Source organism: Microcaecilia unicolor, chromosome 6, assembly GCF_901765095.1.
Source record: "Microcaecilia unicolor chromosome 6, aMicUni1.1, whole genome shotgun sequence".
Classification (NCBI taxonomy): Eukaryota; Metazoa; Chordata; class Amphibia; order Gymnophiona; family Siphonopidae; genus Microcaecilia; species Microcaecilia unicolor.
This window is the reverse complement of record NC_044036.1, coordinates 90,412,124-90,432,276: the sequence shown is the minus strand read 5'-3', so window position 1 is coordinate 90,432,276 and position 20,153 is coordinate 90,412,124. Positions and strand designations below refer to the sequence as shown.

At 40.3% G+C, this 20,153-nt stretch overlaps 2 protein-coding genes across 7 annotated transcripts in view; one reads left to right on the top strand and one right to left on the bottom strand.

Annotated features, from left to right (window-relative positions):
• RALGPS2 (Ral GEF with PH domain and SH3 binding motif 2) overlaps positions 1–20,153 on the bottom strand; it is a 677,704-nt gene that overhangs the window by 381,682 nt on the left and 275,869 nt on the right. The gene's annotated exons all lie outside the window — the stretch shown is intronic.
• ANGPTL1 (angiopoietin like 1) overlaps positions 1–20,153 on the top strand; it is a 122,489-nt gene that overhangs the window by 71,551 nt on the left and 30,785 nt on the right. Inside the window, exon 2 of one of the 4 annotated variants that reach the window (XM_030206441.1) lies at positions 2,566–2,666. The exons of 2 other annotated variants lie outside the window; for them this stretch is intronic. In XM_030206441.1, coding sequence (XP_030062301.1) covers positions 2,635–2,666 — 32 coding nt within the window. In that variant the 5' untranslated portion in view covers positions 2,566–2,634. Of the gene's footprint in view, positions 1–2,524; positions 2,667–20,153 lie in introns of all 4 variants that reach the window. One more of the 4 variants, XM_030206440.1, reaches the window with a different exon arrangement.

Sequence of the window (20,153 nt, the reverse complement as noted above, 5' to 3'; positions counted from 1 at the left end):
TAATGTGTCAAAAAAGCATCAACACATGAGCATATAACACTCAAAACTGGAACTGACTGTGAGTGGCAGATATCTAAGCCAATCAGGTATTTAACCATTCTATTTCTTTATTTAAACCAAAGGGGGACCCTTGTCGATTTGATTACTGTGCACACTACTATATCATTTTACATGTGATTTTCAGCTTTTTGATAGGCACTAGTAGAGAAAAGAACTGATAATTTTGTATATATTGGCTACTGGATTACCCTGGGTTTTTTTTTTTTCTTACAACAGTTTTTTCTCCCTGTACGGGTGTTATTTTCTGGTGTTGCTTTTTGGGGGGCTCCATGTGAACCCAATGATAGCAGCCTATATGAGGCCATCTATGTAGGTTCTCTTGGGCAGTTGAGGTTTCATTGTTATTTAATTCAATCTTATAGGTACGGTTCTCTTCCATTACTGTCTTGATCAAAAATATCATTGTGTTGTTTTCACGTGTTTTTTTGCTCTCCGATAATTTTGATTGTACTTGATTCTATATATCATGCCTAAACGTTTGGCGCGGAACTGAAATTCACTTAAGCGTATTCTACAAATTACACCTTAATTTAGGCATATTTTATAGAATAAGCCTAGATTTCCATGCGGTTTATAGAATACGCCAAGTGCCAGTCCATGCGAATAAATTTTCTCACAGCCAATTATGCCAGGTAAAACATGGTGTCAATCCCAACGCCTAAATTAGCACAAAGTAGATGTATTCCACGCCCATGGCCATGCCCCCTTTTCAACTATGCGACTTAGCAAGTAGTGCATGTAAATTCTAACTGATGCCATTAGTGCTGATAATTGGTTATCAATTATCAGCACTGATCAGTTTGTTAACCAATTAGCGTCTGCAGATTGTTATGGAATACGCTTTGATTTCTGTGTGGAAATCTCACAGAAACAAAAAAAAAGGCAAAGATCTGCCACAAAAATGGCAAATCAAAAGAAAAAAAGCAGATAAAAAAAGACAAAAAAATAGAACAGGAGGGTAACAGAAGAAGTGGTTTATTACAAGTTACCCGACCTGGCCACGTTTCGCCCTCAGGCTGCGTCAGGGGTAAAAAAACTACAAAATAAAAATACATAATGAGTAAAACATAAACTTCACCATTGTATATTTGATAATAAAACATATCTAAAAACACTATCACATCATATAAAATAAAAACAGATCAAATCTAAAAACATAATACAATAAAATATAATATCAAATCAATATCAGTTAAAAACAGATTAAATATGCATGCAATAAAATAATAATTTTAATACAATACATGATATCAACACAAAATATAATAATATCAACACTAAATGTATATCAATAGAACTGCATTGGACAGATAGGTGGAAATATACAACACTAAAATAACTGAATGACCATACATACTAAATATCACCTACCTAATAGGGGTAAAAAGCAAAGTGAACCCCTAAAAGTAGTCATACAACCACCTAAAAAATACAAAATAAAATAAATAAATAAAATCTCACAATGCTTGGCCTCAATTGCCGTCTTTTATGCACATTCAATAATTTAAAAATATTGAAATTAATATTCACTTTGTTAAAAAGTGAGAATCAGTGGGTTTCACAAGTAATATATGCAGCAATTTGCCCATGCAGGCTTATTTACATTGGTAAAACTATAAGAGCATTTACTAAGCGCATCTTAGAACATAAAAGCGCAATAAAGAGAGAGGTATTAGATAAACCTTTAGTGGCACACGTGTGAATTTAAACATGATTTTAACCAGTATTTTTTAGGTGGTTGTATGACTACTTTTAGGGGTTCACTTTGCTTTTTACCCCTATTAGGTAGGTGATATTTAGTATGTATGGTCATTCAGTTATTTTAGTGTTGTATATCTCCACCTATCTGTCCGATGCAGTTCTATTGATATACATTTAGTGTTGATATTATTATATTTTGTGTTGATATCATGTCTTGTATTAAAATTATTATTTTATTGCATGCATATTTAATCTGAATGTTTTTAACTGATATTGATTTGATATTATATTTTATTGTATTATGTTTTTAGATTTGATCTGTTTTTATTTTATATGATGTGATAGTGTTTTTAGATATGTTTTATTATCAAATATACAATGGTGAAGTTTATGTTTTACTCATTATGTATTTTTATTTTGTAGTTTTTTTACCCCTGACGCAGCCTGAGGGCGAAACGTGGCCAGGTCGGGTAACTTGTAATAAACCACTTCTTCTGTTACCCTCCTGTTCTATTTTTTTGTCTTTTTTGATCTGCTTTTTTCTTTTGTGTGGAAATCTCTGCATGATATATAAAATCCCAGGGATAATGTTTAAAACTCAAAAGAATATTTTTGTGTTATCAGGGAAAATAATAAGTAAACCAACTGTATGTATAAAAAAAAATTTTTTTTACATACCAACAATTTACTAATTTTTCCTACCACCACAAAAAAAATTATTTTCAGCTGTAAGCATTATATAGATTCTTGTGGTTTATTTCAGCGTCATTTCTTTTCTGATTTTGTTGCTGTCACTTACCCCAGTACTGACTGGCTGGATGTCATGTCCGGAAATGCTAATGAGATAAAGGTCCTAGATGAAATAAATAATTCATGGAGCGGCTGGTTCAGGAACCAACAAGAGGGTAAGCTATTTTAGATCAAGTCCTTAGGGAATGCATGACTTGGTTTGAGAGATAATGTTGGACCTGATTGGCAGTAATGATCATAACATGAACAAATCTGAGATAACTGGAGGGAAGACACTAAGAAAATGTACTGTGTCTGCTTTTAACTTTTACAACAGCAACTATGATAAAGGTTTAAAAGAAACTAAAAGGAGCAGCTGCAAGTTAAAAGTTTAAATCAGGCATGAACATTGTTTATCTTGGAAGCCCAGACCAGAAGTATCCCACGCATTTAAAAAAGACAGACAGCATGATTAAAAGGCAAAAAGAACGATGGCAATTAAAGCTAAAAGAACATCCTTCAAAAATTGGAAGAAGGATCCAAATGAAGATAATAGGAAACAGCATAAGGAATGGCAAATCACACACAAAGCGCTGATAAGAAAAGCAGACTCCAAAAGTAAGCTTGTTTCAGAGGCAAACACTAACTTTTTTTTTTTAGCTACATTCTTTTACAACTTTCCTGCTTCAAATCAGTTGGAGCAATAGATAAAAGGGGTAGAAGGGGCAGTCAAGGAGGCCAAGGCCATAGCAGAGAGACTTAAGGGGCCCTTTTATTAAGGCACGGTAGGACTAACGCAGGCCTACTGTGCAGTAGAAGGGCACTACCATGGGATGCGCTGAGACATCCTGCAGTAGTTTGGCCATCAGCGCACGCTACTCTCACAGTAAAGAATATTTTTTATTTTTTTGCTGCTGGATGTGTGTCTGAGGGTATCGCCAGCCACTTTTTAGCATGGCTTAGTAAAAGGACCCCTAAAGTTCATTCTGTGTGGAGGAGACACCCACACCAAAAATAGCATTTTATGGTAATGGATCTGAAGAACTGAAAAAACTCTGTCAATTTGCCCTATTACATTTTCCAGGTTAGCAACCTAAAAAGAATAGCAAATCACCTGGTTGGATGGTATACATCCCAGACTACTGACAGAATAAAAAAATGAAATGGCAGATGAATAATTTTTAACTTCTCTTTAAAATCAGGCATGATTCTTGAAGGATGGCCAATGTAACGCCAGTTTTAAAAAGGGATCCAGAGGTGGCATGGGAACTTATAAACCAGGGAGGCCTAACATCAGTGCCGAGCAAAATGGTAAAGACTACTATTTAAAAAAAAAAAAATACTGAACAAATGATAGGAGCCTATATGAGAAGGCCATCTATGTAGGCTATCTTGGGCAGTTGAGGTTTCATTGCTATTTAATTCAATCTTCTAGGCTTAATAGATTAATGGGACAAAGCCAATATGGATTTAGCCAAGGGAAATATTTTCTCACCAATCTGTGTGGATAAAGGTGGGCCAGTTGATAATGTGTTTCTATTTCTCAATTGTGAGAAGGCATTTGACAAAGTTCATCATGAATGACCCCTGAGGAAATTAGAAAGTCTTGTGATAGCAAGCAGTATCCTATTATCGATTAAGAGTAGAAAACAGAGTAAGATTAAATAGTCAATATGCTAAATGAAGAAGAGTAATAAGTGGGGTTCCCCAGGGATCTGTGCTTTTTAACATACTTATATATTACCTAGAGAGAGGTCACGTGATACAGCAATCGGGCAAGAACGTTTCCCTGGCCTGCTCTGAGGGTCCCCGCTTCATCTGCTGGAATCTGACCGTTTCGGTAGCTCAGTGTTTCCCCAAGTCCGGTCCTGGAGTACCCTTGCCAGTCAGGTTTTCAAGATATCCACAATGAATATGCATGAAAAGATTTGCATAAAATGGAGGCAGAGTATGCAAATCAAGTTCATGCACATTTATTGTGGATATCCTAAAATCCTGACTGACAAGGGGGTACTCCAAGACTGGACTTGGGAAACACTGCTGTAGCTCATCCAGCATTGCTAACTTTAGGTATTTACTGCTGAGCATATGGACAAATTTATTACCAAGCCTGAAGATAATATGTCTGTGAAACTGGCACATAAAGATAAAGACAGAGTGAGACATAACGAGGACAAGATGGCAGAATATCCTGGAAGCGCAATTTCTCAATTTATTGAGGTGGCATTAATAGAACATACAGCAGCAATGGTATGTACATTAGAGCCACAATTTGAAAAGCTTTCAGGCCAGATGATAAACAGAGGCCCTTCTGGCCAAAACTACCCACCGTGCTACTGAACTGGAGTGAAAGCTCCTCGGTAGAAGATGATTCATCAATACAGAAACTTCAGGCCCAGACTCGCTTCACTTGGAACGCCTACAAGAGCTGGAAAATTGCTCCTGGTAGAGAAATTTGAGACTTTTGGGTTTCATGTTTCCCAAAATTACTCAGCAGCATTACTTAAGAAGCGCCAGCAGTACAATCCCTATTTGCAGCAAGTTGGTGGAGCGGAAAGTGCACTTTTTGCTCATTTACCCAGCTATTTTAAAAATGTATCATGAATGTAAATGGATAACCTTTCATACCTGGGAAAGCACTCAGGACTTTGTTAATAAACTGTCCATGCTTGCTTCCTCTATGTCGTGAGCCAGATAGTTAATACTGGAAAGTCACTCTTTGGCAGGTTCTTCATCAATAATACCAACAATTTAATTGCTCATCACATGGATATATTTCTAGATCTCCAAAAGTGGAACAGTATGTATTGCAATGCTGGAACCACAGTGGAACACTGTTTACCATTACCGTAACCAGTAACTGTTTGTTCCCTATCTTATGGTTTGACATAAATGACTGATTCACTCATCAGTGTTGATAGCAGTGGGTGTTAATGTTGAGTGTGCGCCTATAGTGTTTTGGGCAGGTGAGATTGGGAACCCTTGCTGCAATTGTACAGTAGAAGTCCAAAAATCCAGACGCCAGAAATCCAGAGCTCCCGAGAATCAAAACTACACCTACTTCCTCCCTCTTGCTCCCGCCCCCCCCCTCCCCCGCAAGGTCCAGCATCTCTGCTTCACTCCTGGCCCTACCTGCGGTTCTCTCTCATGCCCCGGTATACAATACTTTTCAGAAGTCTTTCGTGCAACAGTGCCAGTGGCAGTCTTACTCGCAGGACTTTCCCTCTGACCCATCCTGCCCTTCCAAAAACAGAAAGTTGTATCAGAAGGGGCAGGACGGGTCTGAAAGGAAAGGCCTACTGCAGGCAGCCTGTGAGTAAGGCTGCCTATGGCACTGCAGCACAGAAGATTTCTGAAAAGGTATTGCACACTTGAGAGAGCCACAGGCAAGACCAGGAGAGAAGGGAGAGACGTCGGACCATGCAGGGGATGGGGGGAAGAGGGGCGTAACTACGGGGGGGGGGCCTTGAGGGCCTGGGCCCCCTCCTTTGGGGAATACTGTACACTGTGCCCATTTTTTTTTAATTTGAGCTTCCTGTTTTCTATATTTAATGAATAAATCAACAAAATGTGCCTGTTCATCTCTTTATTCTTCCTTAAATTTGAATTTTAAAAGTACTGTCTGAGAATACAAAAAGTCCAGACTGACCCAATCCCCAAGCAGTCCAATTTTTGGACTTGTACTGTAGTGACTCTGTAGTTCCCCCTAGTCCATAGTGTTGGTGGGACTACTTTAGCAATTTGCAATGTGGGCGTGGGTGAGAAGGGGATTTGAGTGGACAGGGAAAGGTGGGAGGATTGAAAGTTTGGGAGAGTTAAGGAATGCTTGGGACGTGTTACCAATTGTTTTAATATTAAGACTTTTTTTTTTTGCATTGTTCTTACCAGCTTGACAGAGATGTGTTCATAATGCTTTATGTCTGTGTTATTGCAACTGGAATGGGAGCATTGGTTTCTTTAGGCCCCCGGGTGAGCTGGGTGCCCTGGGGCCTATCGGATATTTAGACTTGTTTTCACTGTACCCTTGATTGGCTCAATACTGAGTTATATACTAGAAGCACATTCACCTCTTGGACTGTATAAGTTCTACAATCAAGCAAACAAAAATTCTGCCATCAGAAGGTTTCAAGTAGACATTGCATGCCTACAGGCACAAGGCTCTCTGATTCTGAACATGAAAAACTATCTAGGGCATGGGTGGGAGATGTTTATTACTTGCCATCTGGCTCAAGAAGGGGGGGGTACAGCAGTGTTAATTTAAAAATGTGACATGTACTGCTTCATTGATTGCTAAGGACCAGGAAGGGAAGGTATTTGTTGCTCTACTTAAAACTGAAAGACAAGGAGCTCCCAGTGTGGCAATACGTATGTACTTGTATATGTTCTTGAAATGGCTCAGCTCTCGGTATCTGTGACCAGTAAGATTGTAGTGACTTCTAGCCCCTCCCCTCCCCCCGACTAAGTTCTTGGTTTCCGCAATGTTATAAGACTTAGACACACCTCAAACCACCCTCCTAGTCTTCTTTTCCTTAGCGCCATCCCTCCTTCTTTGTGGACTAACAGTGATAGTGCAAAACCCCTAAAAAAGAAACTTCACTGGCTCCCACTCAAGGAATGCATTACGTTCAAGATCTGCACAATTGTACACAAAATTATTCATGCAGACGCCCCAATCTACATGCTAAACCTCGTGGACCTACCTCCCCAGAAACGCCAGAAGATCAGCCCGCAAATTTCTCAATCTGCACTTCCCCAGCTGTAAAGGTCTAAAATACAAGCTGACACACGCCACCACCTTCTCTTACAGGAGCATGCAGTTGTGGAATGCATTACCTACAGCCCTGAAAACCATTGATGAAATAACTAACTTTCGCAAATCTCTGAAGACACATCTTTTCAACAAGGCCTACAAAGAGAATCCATAACCTTACAAAACTACCTCACCAACCCACCCAGTTATTAAAGACCAACTTCTATACTATCCTGACTAACACCTTCCTTCTCTCATCCCTTATTTAATCTTTGCATATTACTGTTATCTGATATATTGGAATGACTATGTCATAACAAAACTCTGTAAGCCACATTGAACCTGCAAATAGGTGAGAAAATGTGGGATACAAATGCAATAAATAATAATAATAATAATAAATTGTTTCTTTGTTTTTATTTGATGCTGTTCCTTGTTAACACCGAGATTTCTGTATGGTTAGTTTGCTTTATTAAATGAGAACTGATAAATATAAAATTTTAAAAAAAATGTAAGTGCTGTTGAACATTCTTTACTTAGAATGCCCCCCACCCCCCAGTGTACACTATAAGCTCTTTAAGATAGGGACCCTTAAGTATCCAATTAATTCTGTACCTTGTCTATAAGAAGAATGCCTTGGAAATATTTTTTGTAATGAACCAGAAGTTCACTTGTATTATACTTTGTTTACTCTTTCCAAAAATAGTAGGACTAGGGGGCATGCGAGAAGCTACAAAGTAGTAAATTTAAAACAAATCGGAGAAAATGTTTCTTCACTCAACGTGTAATTAAACTCTGGAATTCGTTGCCAGAGAATGTGGTAAAGGCGGTTAGCTTAGCAGGGTTTAAGAAAGGTTTGGATGGCTTCCTTAAGAAGTCCACAGACCATTATTAAAATGACTTGGGGAAAATCCACTGCTTATTTCTGGGATAAGCAGCATAAAATGTATTGAACTTTTTTGGGATCTTGCCAGGTATTTGTGACCTACATTGGCCACTGTTAGAAATAGGATGCTGGGTTTAATGGATCTTTGGTCTGTCCCAGTGTGGCAATACTTATGTACTTATGTCTTATTTGTTTGTGGGTCTAACTACTATGACCTTGGTTTTGCACTCAGCTGAGTACAAAACCAAGCTTTGCACATCTGGGGTCTCCCCTAGTAATATCAGGAGACTAACTTAGTACAAAGACCCCTCCATTGGCTGGCTCCTCAGGGTGAAGGGACTTTACCAGCAGCAGTTTCAGGGGTCTTAGGAATTATTGTACCGTTCTTGATTTAGTGGGCCCCTGGTGCTTGTTGTACCCTGAATGCAGAGATTACACTCATCAATCCCAGGCCCACTGTACACTCTTGCTCAGACTATATACTCGCTTCTATGACTCTTTTTCCTCTAGTGGTATCAGCTACTATAGGGCCCTCCCAGATATCAGATTATTTGCCAATATGGATAGCCCTAGAAGTGGGGCCTTCTTCAGGGGAACTGGGACTTGGAAGCACCCTGCATACCTGGTGCAGGGCAAGGAATTTCCAGATTTGCTTAAGAAAAGGGAGGAATATAGCACTCATAATGCGTCACATAAGGAAAATCCCTTACTCTTTTGGGATGCTGCAAAAACAACCTTAAGAGGTTATATTATAGCCTTAACATGTGCTAGGTACTTGTGCGTATCTAGAAGTATAGTGATTTTAGAGACAGTGAGGGAAGGCAAAATGAACTTATATTGCTCATTTATCTCCGGTAAACAAAGAGAGGTTGACAGCCATACAAACTGCACTAAATTTATTACTTCACAAACACATCACTCATTTTTCAGAAAATTTCATTTTCATAAGTATGATAACAGGGTTCTGAGGTTCCTAGTGTACATTACCAAGGCCTGAACAAAAACTGAAGAAGATCTGGCAAATTTTTGCAGGATTATTTTACAACTATGTATACAGCAGCAAAACGGCATTGCCAGAGCAGATGATGGGCAACATATTGTGCGCAGGAATGCCTACATTACTTCCTGAGGCCTTGCTTCCTTAAACAGGCCATTGCAGGCAAAAGAATTCAACAAGCAGTGAAAGACTCAGAGACCTATACAGAACCCAGGCCAGTCACACTTGTGAACTTTACAAACTTCTTCAGGTGTGGTTATGTGGGCCATTTATGGCTTATTACAGTAATGTAGTAGCCAATAGTGCGCTGAGTAGGTATTCTTTTTTTTTTTTTTAATCTTTTTATTGAAAACGTTTTTTTCTTAAAAGTTTATAACATGCAATTTAACCATATAACAGAACAAAAAGAAAAAGCATCCATTATAGCTGGTGTGAAAATACACTTACTGCTTAAAGTCCAGAAGATCTAAAAGATAATAATAAAGGTATCAATAAAGATGATCATTGTACTTAAGTTATAATAGCCTGAGTCCAGGTGCTGATATATTAGCACAATATGAGTCTAATGGTGCCCAAGGTTTTAATGAAAATGCATGGCAGCAACTGGTTAGGTATTCTAACACAGCTTTTACAACATTGATAGGCCGCCTGCCGGAGAAGCCAGATTCCTACAAACTAATTTTATTAATCAATGTAGACATTAAAATACTCTCCCATATGCTGGCAGACTGTCCCCTTATCTGCCTAAGATTATTAATGAAGATCAAACAGACTTTGGAAAAGGGTGACAATCTGTTTTGAATGTCAGGAAATTGCTTTTAGCAATGGCTCACTGTCAGAAATCAGGATTGGCTGCTTTGGTGTTCAGCCTGAATGCAGAGAAAACATTCGACAGAGTCACTTGGTCCTTTTTGTTCAAACACTGTCTTATGCAGGGCTGTCAGGCTGGTATTTAGATGCCATATTAACAGTGTATACTGACCTTACAGCTTCCTTACTGGTCAATAGTATTGTGACAGAACCTTTTTCCATAGAAAGGGGAACTTCTCAGGGCTGCCGCATGTCTACTACTACTACTACTATTTAGCATTTCTATAGCGCTACAAGGCATACGCAGCGCTGTACAAACATAGAAGAAAGACAGTCCCTGCTCAAAGAGCTTACAATCTAATAGACAAAAAATAAATAAAGTAATCAAATCAATTAATGTGAACGGGAAGGAAGAGAGGAGGGTAGGTGGAGGCGAGTGGTTACAAGTGGTTACGAGTCAAAAGCAATGTTAAAGAGGTGGGTTTTCAGTCTAGATTTAAAGGTGGCCAAGGATGGGGCAAGACGTAGGGGCTCAGGAAGTTTATTCCAGGCGTAGGGTGCAGCGAGACAGAAGGCGCGAAGTCTGGAGTTGGCAGTACTGGAGAAGGGAACAGATAAGAAGGATTTATCCATGGAGCGGAGTGCACGGGAAGGGGTGTAGGGAAGGACGAGTGTGGAGAGATACTGGGGAGCAGCAGAGTGAGTACATTTATAGGTTAGTAGAAGAAGTTTGAACAGGATGCGAAAACGGATAGGGAGCTAGTGAAGGGTCTTGAGGAGAGGGGTAGTATGAGTAAAGCGACCCTGGCGGAAGATGAGACGGGCAGCAGAGTTTTGAACCGACTGGAGAGGGGAGAGGTGACTAAGTGGGAGGCCAGCAAGAAGCAGATTGCAGTAGTCTAAACGAGAGGTGACAAGGGTGTGGATGAGGGTTTTGGTAGAGTGCTCGGAAAGAAAGGGGCGGATTTTACGGATGTTGTAAAGAAAGAAACGACAGGTCTTGGCGGTCTGCTGGATATGAGCAGAGAAGGAGAGAGAAGAGTCAAAGATGACCCCAAGGTTTCGAGCTGAGGAGACAGGGAGAATGAGAGAGCCATCAACAGAAATAGAAAACGGGGGGAGCGGGGAGGTGGGTTTGGGGGGGAAAATGAGAAGCTCGGTTTTGGTCATATTTAATTTCAGGTGGCGTTGAGACATCCAGGCAGCAATGTCAGACAAGCACGCTGAAACTTTGGTTTGGATGCAAGGTGAGATATCAGGGGTAGAAAGGTAGATTTGGGAGTCATCAGCATAGAGGTGGTAGGAAAAGCCATGGGATGAGATTAATGAACCAAGGGAAGAAGTGTAGATAGAAAAGAGGAGGGGACCAAGAACAGAACCCTGGGGTACGCCGACAGGCAGAGGGATAGAAGTAGAAGAGGATCCACCAGAGTGAACACTAAAGGTGCGGAGGGAGAGGTAGGAAGAGAACCAGGAAAGGACAGAGCCCTGGAATCCAAGTGAGGACAGGGTATCGAGAAGTATGCTGTGATCGACAGTGTCAAAAGCAGCGGAAAGATCAAGAAGAATGAGGATGGAATATTGACCTCTGGATTTAGCCAGTAATAGGTCATTGGAGACTTTAGTAAGCGCAGTTTCGGTTGAGTGGAGAGGGCGAAAACCAGATTGTAATGGGTCAAGAATAGCATGTGAGGAGAGAAAATCAAGGCAGCGGTGGTGAACAGCACGCTCAAGTAATTTGGAGAGAAAAGGAAGGAGGGAGATGGGTCGGTAATTAGAGGGACAAGTAGGGTCAAGTGAAGGCTTCTTAAGGAGAGGTGTGACCACAGCATGTTTAAAGGCAGCAGGGACAGTCGCAGTGGAAAGTGAGAGGTTGAGAATGTGACAGATAAAAGGAATAAGAGTAGGAGAGATGGCATTAAGAAGGTGGGTGGGAATGTCACTACTGCTGTTCATATTATTTTTGGAGCCCCTTTTGTGTATGATACTTTGACATCAAGAAGTAGAAGTACAGCTGGGGCCTCTCCATTAAAACTTTTGCTTTCGCAGATAGCCACCTACTAGTGTTGACCTGACCACAAAACTCTCTTGACAAGGCTCTCTCACCGATATCTGAATTTGGGGCCTTACCTGGCTTTAAGGTAAACTACTGAAAATCCATGGTTATGCCCTTACATTGTCTGTGAAGGAACACTGGAAGGGAGATTTCCCTGTTTTTGGGCTGAATCCTATATACAATATTTGGGGGTGACGATCCCAGTAGACCTTTTATTTTATATATTCGCGATATACAACCACTAATATCAGATATGCGAGACAGGTTGCGTATCCACTGATATTGGTGGGCAGGATTGGCCTTTACAACATGTTAGTTGCCCCTCGTTGGTTATATACATTTCAAATGTTACCATTACATTTTACAAAAAGGAATGAAAAGTTCTTAAATAAATTGTTGAGAGTTTATCTTTGGCAGGGAAAGAAAACTCACCTTTCTCTATCAACAGTAATGACTTTCAGGGACCAGACACTACAGATACTTAGAGTGGCATGTAGTATGCGCCATATTAATAATTAGTTTAGAGGTACATCAGATTTTACTGTTACTCCTACTAAAACGGGATAGTCACAGAGCATTTTGGTTACTTGTTACATGCTCAGGCCAGATATGTCACCTCTGTATGTAAAGAGTGTCCAGTGTACAAGTCTCTGAGATCAACCTGGAGATGGTTATGTAAGCAGCTGCATTATTCTCCATTGATAACTCCATTGCTATCTATCCATTCTAACCCCAAGTTTTCTCCTGGAACTACAAAAATCTTTCAGGAATGGGGACATAAAGGGATTCACTACCTGTATAATATTTTAGATTAGGATGGTAAAATGAGATCTTGCAGGACTAGTATTACTTGGGGTCAAAAGCAAGATATGTGTACATACAGCTCCAACACTGTCACCATTCTGGATTCTTAATTTGTATTTGGGATACAAGAAACTCTGAATGAGGGCTACACTTTTTGGCTTGCAGTTTTGGGTTCCTCTTTGTTATCACCACAAATATTTGCAAAGTTTATCAGTTGTTGTTGATTATGATGCACTTGCACTAGGTATGAGATTGCACTGCAAGGTACTTGAAGGAAACCTCAAGCCTTGTATAGTGGGAGTCAGGATACTCACTAACAACATAACTCTTTGGGAAATGCAATATAAATTTGTAATGTCCTTATATATTTCTCCAAGACAAGCTTTCAAGGCCACCTTGCAAATGTCAGAATGGGGCAACTCTGTCTCATATGTTTTGGTTCTGCCCGGTAATATTGCAATTTTGGTTTCACATCTTGACAGGTGTGGATAAAACCTTTAAGAGTGTTACCTGGAATCTTATTTGACACTTTTAATGTATCCTTCTCAGTGCCACCAGGCACGAGGGATTTCCTGAAGAGAACTGTGTTAATGCTTAAAAAGTCTATCTTGGTCAACTGGCTACAGAAGGATATATGAGATCACAGTGGAGATCTCACATGATACATCTCCTATGGATGGAAAGAGTGGAGACTCAAGACATGACTTCAGCCAACGGGGTTGATTTCCAGCAGACATGGGAACCCTTTTGGAAGAATCCAATCAAAGTAGAAGATGACACCAAGTTTCAGCTGTGGAACACCTTCATCCCAGTGGCACGCAACAGAATATTGAACTTGAAACTGTGGGAGCATTTTCCTTTTCTATAAGGAGAATATTCCCCAAGTAGGGTGGGGGAGGGATGAAGGGGGAAATAGTCATTGTTAATTGCTATTGTTGAAACTGTTACATTGTGTCGAAATGTATGACTTGTTCCTACACATAAGCAGGTTTACTAGTTTGCTCTCAGATAATGTCATTTTATGATTCACACATTGGATTGGTGCCTTGTGTGCCATAACTGTGTAGTATATTCTTAATAAAATGATCTCAAAATAAATTACCTGGAAACAGGAATAGAGAGACTAAGGTGATCAAATTTATTGATAACACAAAGTTATTCAAAGTAGTTAATAACATGAGGACTTTATGAGACTGGGAAAGTAGGCATCTAAATGGCAGGCGAAATTTCATGTGAGCAAATACGAAGTGATGCATGTGTAGGCATCTAAATGGCAGGCGAAATTTCATGTGAGCAAATACAAAGTGATGCATGTAAGGAAGGGGAACCCAAATTATAGCTACATGATGCAAGGTTTCACAATAGGAGTCACTGGGCTTTCCATATGCCACTGTATTTCCTGCTGCAGCAGTCACCTGCCTGCTCCTGCCCTATGACACGCCTTCTGTTGATAAAACTACTGAGCTATGATGTCATCATAAGGACACTGTGCAACTCCCTGACCAACCAAGAATCAGACCCTTTGTATAATGAGCTTTCAAAAATTCTGGAAATGAATGACCACAGAAAATATATGCAGAGGCAATAGTGTCTTTAACTCATAGACTGCTTCCCCTTTAAAGGCTCCACTGAAAAGAATAAAGAGATTATCTAATTTTCTTATTATCTTAGTACTCTTCAGGTACTTCAACATGTATTCCACATCCAATTTGGACAAGGCAACTGCACTACCCTCATTTTTACAATCCTGAAAAATAGATTGAGGAACCACATTACTTTGAAAAGGAAGAATGGAACCAGTGTAAGCACAACTTTTTCCTTGCTAAAGACCAAAAAGATTCTCTACAGGACAAGGCCTGTAATTGTGAAATTATAACTACAAGCAAAACTGTCTTAAGGGTGATATTTTATGGTTGTGGAATCCAGTTTCAAAAGACAGCTGAACTAAGGCAGACAATATCAAGTTTAAATCTCAGGGAGGAATCAATGGATGATATGGTGAATTGATAAAGTTAACCCTGTGGGAAAATAAGTACCATGTTTGGATGCGAGGCCAAGCTCTTTCCCTTCACTGTACCTCAAACATGAAAAAGCAGCCAGTTGTACTTTCAGTGAGGCAAACATGCACCCCTTGTCCAAACCTATCTTGCAAGAAATCCAAAATATGTGGAACAGAAAAGTGCAGAGGAAAAACACACTTATCTTGACATCAATCCTTTAAACTGTCCCCTCAAATAGCCTTTCTTTAACTTTGCCCTCTCAAGAGCCAAGCCGTAAGACAAAACTGAGATGAATAGTATGCTGATCAGTCCTTGATCCAAAGATGCCCCCTATTTTAATCAAAGATGCATTGTCCCTGCACCAAGATCTTACTGTCCAATATAGAGCAATTAACACTACTAGACCCCAATGCTTCTCTATGCTTTGAGTGGCTGCCTATGAGCGGCCACAGCAGAAATACATACAGAAGACCCAACCACAGCCATCACTGAAATAAAAAGCATCTATTCTTTTTGACTTCCAATTCTTTCTCTGAATGAAAGAGGCTGGAACCTTCGCATTCTGACCTGTTGCCATCAGGTCCATGATCAGATAACCCCCAACTGCATACCATGTCCAAAAAAAGGCATCCTCTGCTAGACTCCATTCTCCTGGATCCACAGAACTCCTGTGAAGTAATCTACCTGGATATTTTGTGTCTTGGCCACATGTGCTGCTGAGATGTTTTTCAGATTCTCCTCCAGCCAATCCATTACCTCCTCTGCCACTTGCAGGACTTGTTCCTCTTTGTTTGTTGACACAGGCTACTGCTGTTCCATTTTCAGAGAGAACCCTTACTGCTTTATTTTGAAGTAGCTGACAAAACTCCAGGAGAGCTAAGCGGATTGCCCATGTTTCCAAATGGCTTATCGACCAATGGGCTTCCACTGAGGACCATCAACCTTGTGCCTATTTGTTGAGACAATGTGTTCCCCCACCTGTGGGGTTTTCAGCCGTCATCACAAGGACCCAATTTGGGGTTTACAAACTCTTTAGAGAAGACTGTTGCTACATAGGTACCACTCAAGACTGTCTGAGCTCCAGTGCTGGACGTAGCACAAGGTCAAACTCTTCATTCTGTAGAGACCATTGAGAGAGAAGATCTCCGTTAAAGTTTCAAACTCAGCCTGGCCCACAGCACAAAGGTGACAGCCATTGATCCTGACACTTGAAGGTAGTGTCAAACCTTTGATCTGTGAAGGTTTCTGATCTGGGATTGTAGCTTTTCCCTTCTCACTTTGGGAAGAAATTTTGCCTTGTTGAGTGTTAACTTTGCCCTTAAACATTCCAATGTTTAGGATAGGGTAAGGTTGCTCTTGGAGAAACTGACAACCCATCCCAACTCTTGTAAGAAGGGCACCACTCAATGTGTGACTATTTTGTTTTCTTAGAATGACTTTGCTCTTATTAACCAGTTATCTCAATAAAGGTGGACCAAATTTCTCTATTTGTATAAGGCAGCTGCCACCCCTACCCATCACCTGTGGCCAATCCGAAAGGTAGAGCACAAAATGTTGTCCCAAGAACAGAAACCTCAAGTAGTGTTGATGAAACTTCCTTATGAGGATGTGTAGACAAGCTTCCATCTAAAGAAGTAAGAAATTCTCCTTGCTGCTTTGCAACAATAACCGATCTTAACATTTCCAATCGAAAACTTGTAGCCTTGAGAAATTTGTTACCTTTTTAAGATCATGAATTGGACAAAAGGTACATTCTTTCTTTAGAATTACAAAATAAACTGAACCACATCTTGTTCTCTTTTCTGGAGGTGGAACTGGAACTACCGCCTCTAGCTGAAGTATCCTGAATAAGGTCTGCTAGACTACTGCTACTTTTAGGTAAGAACAGGGCAATTCCAGAAAATGCCTCAGGAAGAGGCCAGGGAAACGCCAGTAACTTCTAGTAGCCAAAGATCTGTGGTTATCTGGGCCCACCTCTGGTAAAGTGACTTTATTCTACCCTCCTACTGAAGGCACCACATAGCAGGCCCACAAACCTTCACTGTGAACTCTTGGCAGTAACTGATGTTCCCACAGAGAAATCTCTATGACTACCTCGAAAGGATTGAACTCTGAAAGGAAACTGACCGTTAGAGTACCACTCATTCTGCCTAGTCTATTATCTCCTGCACTCCCTAAAGTATCCTCTAGACAAAAAAACTTCTAAAAGAAGGTTTAGGGCAATCTTCTGGAAGCCTAGGAACCTTGGACTCAAAGACTTTTAACCAATTTTTCTAAATCCTCACTGAAAAGCAAGCCTCCTTTAAAAGCTAATTTACTGAGACCAGTTTTAGAAGGAATATCTGAAGACCAATGTATGAGCTACAGAACACCAAGCACCTACAAGCACCTACACACACACATGCACACACAATACTCCTATAATAGGCTATTACTTTTTTATTGGTTGCAATTAGCTCATATGCAATTACTTAAACAATCGTTTCCTTTTAATTATACATCTTTATTCAAAAACATACATTAAATAAATCACATTATTGCCTACCAAATTATTAAAAAATACCCTATAAACCTAACCATTCAACACACCTTACATACTCACTCACTCTCATCAGGCTTACTCATTTATTCATAACAATTTAAAATACCTATATTGTATCGGCGTTATCTCAAGGGGCATTATACAGTTACTTATACTTAATGGAGATCTCCTCTTTTCAGTCCATGGTCTCAAATATCTTTTTATCTTTCAATTTATCTCCAGCAGCGTGCTTAACACAAGTCTTTTGAACTCTCATACATCAATGTCCATTAGGAGCACCTGTAATCCCTCCAATTGTATCACTTGAGAAAACAGATTTCATACTTTCTTATTTTCTTCAACCTTTTACTCAAAGATAAGGGACCGGTTCTCAACACAATCCCCTTCCTTAATTTCAGTTCATCAACATCCTCTTCAGCATAAACAAGCTAGTTAGATCTCGTAGCGATATAGGTTATAACATCATGACCCTACATGTACATATTTCGCTGTCAATTCCGGCTATCGCTGGTTGCTGGGAACTCGAAGGATCAGTTGCCCACAGGGTCGTCTACCTGACGCCCATGCTTGAAAAGAGGAGCTCTCCATTAAGTATAAGTAACTGTATAATGTCCCTTGAGATAACGGCGATACAATATAGGTATTTTAAATTGTTATGAATAAATGAGTAAGCCTGATGAGAGTGAGTGAATATGTAAGGTGTGTTGAATGGTTAGGTTTATAGGGTATTTTTTAATAATTTGGTAGACAATAATGTGATTTATTTAATGTATGTTTTTGAATAAAGATGTATAATTAAAAGGAAACTGTTGTTTAAGTAATTGTGTGTGTGTGTATATATATATACACATATATATATATATATATATATACACATATATATATATATATATATATATATACACACACACACACACACACATACACACTAGTGTAACCAAGCCCTTTCCGTCAACAATGAAACGGGCCCTAGGAAGGCTCTCGTGTAAGCGTTTTTTTCTCTCTCCCCCTGCCCTCCGCTCCATGTCCAGCAATTCTTCCCTCCCCTCCCATCTCATGCCCTCAATGTCCAGCGATTCTCCTCTTCCCTGTCCTCCCATCCGTGTCCCGCGATTCTCTCCACTCCTCCCATCCAAGTCCATCGATTCTCCTCTGTCCTGCCCTCCCCTCGATGTCACGCGATTCTCTCCTCCCCTCCATGTCCAACGAGTTGTACCTGAACGATCTCTGGCTGGCTGGCTTCGGTTCCGTTCGTAACATCCTGATGGTAGCTCACATCCAGCATTCCCTTCCCTCTCACTGTTCTGCCCTCCTCTGACATCAGTACATCGTTACGCGAGGGCAGGACAGTGAGTGGGAAGGGAACGCTGGAGGCTTGTTGACGTCAGGAGATGTTACGAACCCAGACAGCCAGCCAGAGAACGTTGGAGGTACAAATTATTATATAGGATATTTTTTTTCTAATTTTATTTTTTTGCCAAAGCTACAATTAAATCATATAAAGCATCCACCAAATAGGTTGTGCCCAAATCCAAAAAGTTGGAACCTGGATCATTCCCTGCTGACAAACGCAAAATAGCCTCCACAGACAGCTGCCTAAAAGGCTAACACAGAGACTTCAACACTTGCTTCAAAAGAGACTCCATCCCGCAGCCCTGGTGATCTTTTAATGCAGCATCCCCCTCAATCAGGATAGTACTTATCACAGTTGAGGGGGATATTTCAGTGCTGCATCCCCCTCAACCAGGACAGTACTCATCACAGTTGAAACCACTGTATATATTTTAGGCAGCTTGAATCTTTCAGATTCCTGAGACACAATCAGGTAAAGCCTAGCCATAGTCTGCTTAACATAAAAACTGGCATCTAGAACTTCCTGATACCAACCAAAAGGGGGTCCTAAGAACCAGAACTGGGCTTATCTCAGAAATCTTAACGAGTGAACAAAATATGGAAAATTAAAGTAGCCAAGTCCTCCTTACCAAACATATAGAACCCAGAAAGATCCTCTCTTGGCAGAGCTTAATCCCTCTCAGAGAGGATGTGTTCCTCTAGCTTAAACCACTGCTCTGATGAATTTAACTCTACCAGAGACTACAGAAAGCCTATAATCCTTATCTTCTACCCTTTCCAACCTGGGCCGGTTAACAGCTATATTGGGTGAAGAAGCACGGACATTAGGTAAAGCAAAAGTAGTATAGGGTAAATCTTTGCCCATACAAAAGACTCTATGGAACAAGAGAATAAACTCAGGTGAGCTTTTGAGTAAAACCTAAGTCCTCTGACCTACCCAAAAGAGAAGGATCAATCGCTGCCAGAAGGGAGGGAGACAACTGAGGTGGCTCATCTCTGGCAGCAACTGTCAAGGGTGCTGCAAACATGACAGCGCCTCCTGTCAAAATTGGGTCTCCCACTGCTTCAGCCACATTAATTGCCTGCTGTGCTTTGGAGGAACCAGAGCACTACTCATCTAATAGTCCTTTGGCACTGACACAAAAAGAAAACTGTAGTTTTCTCCTCATACTGTCTGCATTTTCCTGCCTCTGCAATAGCCTCTCTTCATACCTCCAAAACAAAACAGTGCTTGATTTTGATTTTATCTTGCAGCACTGCCATAGTGAAAACACACCAGTGACCCCCCCCCCCCCCCAGGCTGCAGATAGATAGATAGATAGATAGATAGATAGATAGATAGATAGATAGATAGATAGATAGATAGATAGATAGATAGATAGATAGATAGATAGATAGATAGATAGATAGATATGGCTGGCCAAGGAAACAAAGTCCTACCAGACCACCAGAGGTTGCATGGAAA